The following is an 8619-nucleotide window of genomic DNA, read 5'->3' as shown; positions in this document are numbered from 1 at the left end:
CTTTCACTCACTGCTCACTGACTCACCCAGAGCAACCTCCAGACCTGCAAGATCCATTCATGGTAAGTGCCCTGTACAGGTGTACCGTTTTTTATCTTTTATCCTGTGTTTTTACTATACTTTTTCTATGTTTAGATGCACAAATACTTATCGTTATACTACAGTTGCCTGCAGTGTTCAGTACGGTAACACGCTGTGCATGTTTGTAGCCTAGAAGCAATTGGCTGTGCCTTACAGCCCAGGTGTGTAGCAGGCTGCACTAGGTTTGTGCAAGCACACTCCAGGGTGTTCGCACATGGTGAAATCACCTAATGATGCATTTCTCAGAACGTGTCCTGTCATCAATCAATGCATGACTGTAATCGATAAGGGCAAGGGAGAGAAATGACGTGGGGAAAGCACAGAATTTCCTTCAGAGCTGAGGGCTCAGTGGAAGTCAGAGACCTTGAATTTGTAGTGACTCCAATGTAGAGTTGTGTGATTCCTTGCAAAGATGCCCAGCTGCCTGGATGCAGGAGTGGAACCTAGGTGCATGACTTGCAGGAAACTCCAAAACAGTAAAGTGTACTGCCACCCCCTGCGATTAGAATAAAAATAACACTACACTGTATTCCAACAAAATGCTGAGTTTTTCCATATTGACTTTATTTAGAATATCAAATTATTCCCAAAAAGTTATGATTTTTCTCATATTTGCATCCTTGCTTTACTGGTGCCTTAAATAGGTGCAAAGGTGATTTCGGTCATCAGCATTGACTATGGGAATGGAAAATGAGTACAGTTTTGTTATTTCAATTTGCATTTGGAAAGGAAGGAGATGAGGCAAGGAAATCCTGGGTAATTTCAAGAAAGCAGACAAAGTGATAGACTACTGGGGCCTAGATTGGATGAAGAAGGAGATAATAAATAGAAGTAAAATTTAAAAGCCCAGGCAGGGGTGATATTGAAAGTATTTAACAACCAGTCTGGCATAGATTCCAACCAATTAAAACAGTTGATGCCTTTTGGAATGGACTAACTGGTAAAAAGAAACTGGCAAGCGACAGAGGGGCCCAGTAGTCCAAACCAGAGAGGGTCTAGTGAGGTCAAAGTTGGGGCAGTGGGAGGAAGGGCAGAGAGATCTAGAGGCAAAGAGCTTGTGGGCAGAGGGTGGGGTTTGGGAATTGGAGGAGGTTCTGGCTGATAGCCAAGCCACGAGGAGGGAGTCAAACCCAGCAAGCCAACGTGGCAGAAAGGAGGAGGGTGCCGGCACAGAGGGTTGTGAAGAACTTGAACTCTTTTATTCTCCAAAGTTAGAGGCCCTCTGTGTGGCTTCCTGCAATTGACAGAACAGAGTTTCAAACAGTCATTCTAAAATTGATTCCATTGACTGGTCATTAGTCCTGAATTTCCCATGTATACTTGCCTTACAGAGAGTTTTGTGGAAGAAAATGACTTGATTTTGTGGTGTGTTTTTATTAACAAAGGTTAAGGTATGTGTGTATATATTAACATATATATTTGATTGATCTTGACTCTGTTATTTTTGGATCTTTGGAACAGTGTTTACACTGTTCCAGGGATTCCAAAATCAAAGCATTGAAAATAATCAACAGCTTTGCACACTCTTGCAGTTTGGAGATCTCTGCTTTTTAACATATCAGTGAGATGATTTGTGCCTGAAGTTTGTTTAATCTCTTCAATTAATTTAATACTTAATTTCCTGACTTTTAGAAACTGAGCTAGCCAAAAGAAATGAAAAGATATCCTTACCCACTACAGATGACAACCAAGAAGAAAATGTCCCAGATGGTAGGTACACTTAATTGAAAACAATGCCCTTTTTATCCAAGCATTAACACTACATTTCAAAGAAAGATTTGATCACCCACACGCCATGAAGTGGGAGATAAGTTATCACCTTCATCCTATACTCAAAAATAAGATCATATTTAAAATCTGCTTAAATATTTGGAAGGAATTACCAGGTATTAATTGAACACCTTCTATATACTGGTCACTGTGAGAGGCACTGGGGGACACAATGGGGAAATTATGGCCACACAGACTGTCTGGGGGAAAAGGAACCACAAGAATATGAAAAGGTAAATGTCAATACACATGTTAAATTAAATAAAACATGGCAAGACAGGTCAAAAGGAAGGAAAGTATATAATAAGTAATCTAAAAATGAAAAGGAAAAATCCTTATAACATAGGAAGGAGAAAATTTAATCATATCTTAAAATCTAGTTGGGACTTTAGGTGGCTAGAGATAAACAAATGGACATTTATTTATTCAGAAACTCTGCTCGTCCAGTCATGCAAGATGAGAAAGTTCTAGAGATCTGCTGTACAACAATGTGCATATATTTAACAATGCTGTACTGTATGCTTAAAAATTTAAGATTTCATGTCATATGCCAGAAGGAAAGAAAGAAAGAGGGAAAGAAAGAAGGAAAGAAGGAGGAAAAAAGAGAAAGAAACTAAGGACCTAAAAATAAATCAAACATGATTCCTGTCCTCAAAAATACTCACTGTCTAGCATGGGAAATAGCAAAGCAAAGAGAAAATTACCCTACCAAAAGATGTCTTAGTATGTTCGGGCTGCTATAACAGAAATCCCAAAACAGGTTGGCTTATAAACAACAGAAATTTACTTCTCACAGTTCTAGAGACTGGAAAGTCCAAAATCAAGGTGCCAGCAGATTCAGTGTCTGGTGAGGGCCTGTTTCCTGGTTCATAGATGGTGTCTTCTTGCTGTGTCCTTACATGGTGGGAAAGAATGAACTAGATTCCTTGGGCCTCTTTTATAAGGGCACTGATTCCACTCATGAGGGATCCACCCTCATGATCTAATTACTTCCCAAAGGCCCTACTTCTTAATTAAATCACATTAGGGTTTAGGTTTCAGCATATGAATTTGGGGTGGAGGAAGGTATAAACTTCAGACCCTAGCAAAAGAGGTAAGTGCTATTACAGAGAGAGGCCCAGGGAATAATGGGACCACATGACCACATAGGGGGTCTCCTAGACATGGACTGGGAGTGTTAGGAAAGACTTTCTTGAAGAGATGACGTGGGAACTAGATCTGGAAAGATGAGTAGGAATTATTCGTGTAATTTAGTGAAAAGAAGGTGTGCAAGGGAAGGGGTGGGTAGGAACGAGATTGTGAAAGGTATCTCACCAGAGGGAAAAGGACATGGGCAAAGGAGGCATTTCAGGGGATGAAGGCATGACCAGAAGTACAAATCTGGGGTAGTATAAAATTGTAATGAGAAGACAGTAGGTAGGGTAGCTGGATGAGGGCAGAGGATGCAGAAAGGATGAGTAGATAGGATGACCCCTACCTACCTAGGAAGGTAGGTAGGGGCCATCTGTTGTTTGGCTGAACACTTAGTTAACACTATGACTGGTGGATGGGGGATGAGGACAAAGCATGAACTAGATGGGGTCAGGCTTAGAGGACTAATCTGGCTGTATCAGGAGCCCTGCAGAGGACCATCGAGCAGCCCAGTCACTGTCCAGAGGAACATGGTGAACTCAGTCCTAGTGAGAATGGATCTCTTAAGAGGCTAATTAAATTTTTATGTTCTTTGACCCTCTACTAAGTCATACTCTTAGGCAGACTAAATAACTTTAGCAGTGATAAAGTAGAGAAAATGGAGTTGATATCAGGTTGTTTGGAGGACCATTTGTTGAATGAGCATTAGAATCAAGTACAACTTCTTATAGTGCTTTCCCTATTGTGGAAAATATTTCCATAACCTTAGGTGGGTTGTTAAAAAAAATAATGGTTAATGAAATCAATTTTATCACTAGCATTTTTCCCATTGAAATAGAATAAAATTGTCAAGAAAAGAGTAAATAGAATGGAATAAAATAGAATAGAAAAAGATCAGTAAAAAGATAAGAAAAGGGTAAGTAAGAATAGATTAGGAAAGGGTAAGTATTATTTCATGTAACTTTTTGTTTCATTTATATGCACACAAATGCACCCCCTGGGCTATAGTGTAAAAGGTATTTTTTACTATGGGTCATGATCAACCAAGTTTCAAAAATATCAACTTAGAACATCTCACAGGTTGTTGGTTATATTCTAAACCCAACATGTCTTATTTATTTTTTGTTTCAGGACGTAAAAATAGCATTTATTCTGATACAGTGATAGATGAAGAAAAAGATCTAGTGATGTCAAATGGTAAGTCAGTGGTGTTCTAAACAACCTCTGTTGTGTCCATAGTCCTACTCACGCCGTGCATTCCCAGAGAATGACATTGTTGTGGTCAGAAGAACACAGTCCAGTAACTGAAGTAATTTTTCAATAACTCTGCTTCTTTTCTTCAAAAACGGTTAGAAAGAGGATGAAAATGTTAACAAATATTTTTTTAAAAATGCAAAAACTGCTTCCATGTCATACTCACTTCAAACTCTCCCCCAAATACTCTAATGTCAGCTCTAGCTCCTTGTGTCTCATCCTTCCCACCTTTCCCTTTTCTTCTCAAGTCTTCACTACAAAGTTCAAAACAGCCAATATGGCAAGACAGGATCTTCATCAGAAGGCAGGTGAGAGGAAGAGACTGAGACAGCCAACTTGGAATTCTCTTTAACAGGGAAAATCTGGGAATTTTTGTCAAAGGGTCAACTGCATAAATATATATATCACCCTTGAACAACATGGGCTTGAACTGCATGGGTCTGCTTAACGTGGATTTTCTTCTGCCTCTGCCACCCTTGAGAGAGCAAAACCAACCCCTCCTCTTCCTCCTCCTCCTCAGCCTACTCAATATGAAGAGGATGAGGATGAAGACTTTATGATGATCCACTTCAACTTAATGAATAATAATATATTTTCTCTTCCTTAGGATTTTAATAATATTTTTCCCTCTAGCTTACTTTATTGTAAGAATACAGTATGTAATACATATAACATACAAAATACATGTTAATCAACTGTTCATTATCCATAAAGCTTCTGGTCAACAGCAGGCTATTAGCAGTTAAATTGGGGGGGAGTCAAAAGTTATTTGCAGCTTCTTGACTGCACAGGGGATCAGCACCCCTAACCCCCATGTTGTTTAAGCATCAACTGCATATATATGTAATGTGAATACTTGCAAATATTTATGTAGAGGATTGTATATCTTCTAATCTGCCTATGCAAATTATATATCAAAAAAATAATAATTTAACTTCCATTTTTACCAATTCTTCACCTGAAACTCTTTAAATAGAAGGAAGCTCGCAAGCACTGAGAAGTTGCCCAGTGATTAACATTAATAATGTTGGGGGACAAGGCTTCCTAGGGAGGTTGATTGAAAGATGCTCCACTGAGCCATTTGGCTGGACATCTTCTTACTCATATTGCCCCTTGGGCCATAGACAAGCCACTTTCATGGGTTGAGACTGCTTATAAAAGTTGTCTAGCATCTTGCAACTCCTAAGAAAGCATGACATTCAGAGAAACTTCAGAATGGGAGGAACAAGAAAAGAAAATGAGAATACCTGGAAAAATCATGCTTGAAATACTAAAAGCTATTACTTTAATTCTCTATTTGTTGCAGTGGAGTTTTCAGATACAACCCCTCAAACCACGTCTGAAAAGCCACTGAATTAAGAGTCCATAAATGGTAGGTGTTCGACAAAATGTTAATGAGTATTTTCTTATTCTACAAATGGAAGTTGGTAGCAGAGGATTGAGGTTCCTTGGGATACTGTTCTTTTCAGATCCTCCCCACTGCCCATATCCCTTGCTTGCCTTCTGTCCTGGAACCCAGCTTCCCACTTTTATAACTAAGGCTGTGACGATGAGAACCAAATCCATTCTTCAGAATGAATAAATAAGAAAGTGGACACATCCAGATTTCAAAAGTATATAACTGAGTCGAAAACAAGGCTGAGGTAGATTTCTCTGTGGTTGACCAAACAGGATATAGACCCAAGCCTGCACATCTTTATTTAAATGCTCAATAAAATGAACACAATCCAGAGCACCTTTCATTCTGAAAATGTACAGTATGTTGGGCTCTGGAATGGGCCCATGATGGGGAAGTGGAATTGGTGAGTAGAGAAGCAAGGCCAAGAAAGGAAACGGAACTGATGGTATAGCTGCATGTACAATTAGAATGACAAGCAAAAGAGCCAGAAGAGACACGCACAGAAGTAGCACAAGGTCAGGGAAGAAGCCAGAGTTAGTTTTGCTCTATGAAAATACCTAACAAAGGTCTTACGGTTTTATCTCCCCATAGAACCCCTCTCACACAGGCACTTTCTCAGCTACTGAATCATGAATACAAGAATCCAGTAACAGGAGGAAGGAGGGAGCAAAACAAAAGCTAATAAAAATATATGTTTCTATGTATTTTTTAAAATAGTTACATCTTTTCATTTCTCTTCATTTTACAGATTTTGAAGGCAAAACTCTGGGATCCTCACAGATCAAATTAGACTACATATAAAATTATTTGGTACTATGATAAATATAGAAAGAATGTATATGAATGTCTGTATTTAGGGAAGAATAATTTGAAAGATTGACATCAGTCTTACATACAATTATGCTAGGCAATTAAATAATAGTGACAGCACAAAAGTCAGAGTTCAGTCATTTTGTGTTACCTGTATACATTCATGTTTGTTCATTAGTAATTGTATTTTCTTAGAAATATTTCAGTGTCAATTGGTATGTTTTAATTGACATTAAAATAGAGTCGTCAGTCATTGCATCTTTGCCCACACATCCCTCTGAGAGAACCTGCTTCCTCCCACTGGCCAGACCTAACACATGGGCCCGGGTGGCCATGTTTGCTCAGATGTCCTCACTTCGACTGACTCGGCCAAATAGATGCATCGTACTCAAGGAGAAGCAATCATATTCTCCCTCTCTGTCTCTGTCTCTCTGTTTCTCTCTCTCTCTCTCTCTCAAAATTTGAACTGAGACGAATAAATTTAAAAGTTTGTATCTGAGTCAGTTTAATTGCAGTGAGGAAGAGAAGACCACAGAGTTCTGCTCATGAGGTCTTCAGAACTGGCCAAGTTCACCACCTTCATAAGACCAGCTGCATACTGTTTTTCCTTGGATTTGCTTGGTGTAAGTGTCTGCACAATAATCACACTTTTCCTTTAGCTTAGATTGAATAGGTTTCAGCTTCTGACACCAGATATGGCCTGAATAAACTGAATTTTGAAAGAAAAGCATAATAATTTTACTATATAATTGCATGGTTTAAGTAAAAATTAGAGTCTTTTATTAAAGCAGTAGTAGTCAAATCAATATACTCCTATATTTTCTAGCTAATAGGATCCTTTACAAATGCCAATTAGGAACTTTTGAAAGCCCAAGCATCATGTTAAAAGCTGCCGATATGTGTGCTTTCTCTGTATTTTTAATAGGTCTTAAGATACAAATTACTTTCTGAAAATTCAAGGAAATTTCAGATGCTTCTACATTGCTTCTACGCCATCATAATGAAGTGGATGATTTCAAAATCATGGCTGACTTTTGCTTGTTTCCAAAGTCAGCACTTCATTTGATGTTATTGTGAAGAAAGCTTAATGTCTGTGTTAAGGACATTGGTTTGGGCCCTAATCCTGCCACTTCCACTGCCTCTCCATGTGGGATCCTCAGCCAAAGGAATGTGAGCACAAGGAACAATAGTTGGATGAGAAATGAAGGGGTGCTCTACACGTAGCTGGGGACATGACAGTTGCCCCTCAGTATGCAGGGCTTCTCAATGATAATATTGACCTAGATTGGAAACTCTGATTCAGACCAAGAAGCCCAAGCAAAGCTTCCTGCTCTATACCCCTTGAATTAGTTAAGTGAATCACTTACACCCAGAACCAGGTAGAAAAGCTGGAACAGAGAATACAATCATGAACACACATCACCTTTCAATGTACTGGCTCTGCCCCTTGGTGATATTCTTTCCATGGATGTCAAGCTCTGAACAATGAGAAAATGAGCTTCTTCTCCAATTGGGGACATCTAGGAAGGGGCTAGAGCGAGACCTAGACAGAGTTTTCTCCCCTTTAGGGACACATTCGGCTCCATCCCCAGGAGTCTGTACTTTCCATAATAGCATGAATACGAACTGTCGTATGTTTGGACCACTCTAGGATAACCATGATGCTCTGGAATAGACTCCCACAGGAAAATAGAACAAATTGATTTTAATCACTATATCTTCTACCACACATTTGTCCCAAATTATATAAGCATGGAATTACACTGGGAAGAAAGTATTAGTGTTTGCTATTTATTTAAAAATAATGATGGTGCCACTTTGAAAATATTTTTCAGGGAAATATTTTTCTAGCTGATACACTAGCTCTCACAGTAGCCTGTTATGTGTTGTGGACCAACCTGGGAAATCTCAAGTCTGCTTTTCCCGCTAGAAATAACTTTAATGTGAGGTTATTAAAAATAATTTCTCTATACTATTAAAACTGTCATGGTAAAGGCATGAGGGAGGAAGATCCAGTAGAAAAATGAGAGTATGACTTGGACAGAGGCATTATGTGAATAAAGTGAATAACTTTATTGGTCACTGAAATATGAGTTAAGTGTATATAAATCCTACAGTGTAATAACTACAGTAGGCACTGTTAGTGGCCCTCCCCACAGCCCTCCCCATTCTCT

At 38.9% G+C, this 8619-nt stretch overlaps 1 protein-coding gene across 1 annotated transcript in view; it reads left to right on the top strand.

The window, feature by feature from the left end:
• Window positions 1–5595, top strand: part of MDH1B (malate dehydrogenase 1B, NAD (soluble)) — a 33498-nt gene extending 27903 nt beyond the window's left edge. The window contains exons 10-12 of the mRNA XM_012661204.1: window positions 1714–1791; window positions 4114–4179; window positions 5543–5595. Coding sequence (XP_012516658.1) covers window positions 1714–1791; window positions 4114–4179; window positions 5543–5595 — 197 coding nt within the window. The remainder of the gene's footprint in view (window positions 1–1713; window positions 1792–4113; window positions 4180–5542) is intronic.
• Window positions 5596–8619: the final 3024 nt, after the last annotated feature.

This window comes from Propithecus coquereli, unplaced genomic scaffold, assembly GCF_000956105.1.
Source record: "Propithecus coquereli isolate 6110/MARCELLA unplaced genomic scaffold, Pcoq_1.0 Scaffold70, whole genome shotgun sequence".
In the NCBI taxonomy this organism is placed as follows: Eukaryota; Metazoa; Chordata; class Mammalia; order Primates; family Indriidae; genus Propithecus; species Propithecus coquereli.
The sequence above is the reverse complement of the archived record's forward strand: the minus strand, read 5'-3'. Positions and strand labels throughout refer to the sequence as shown.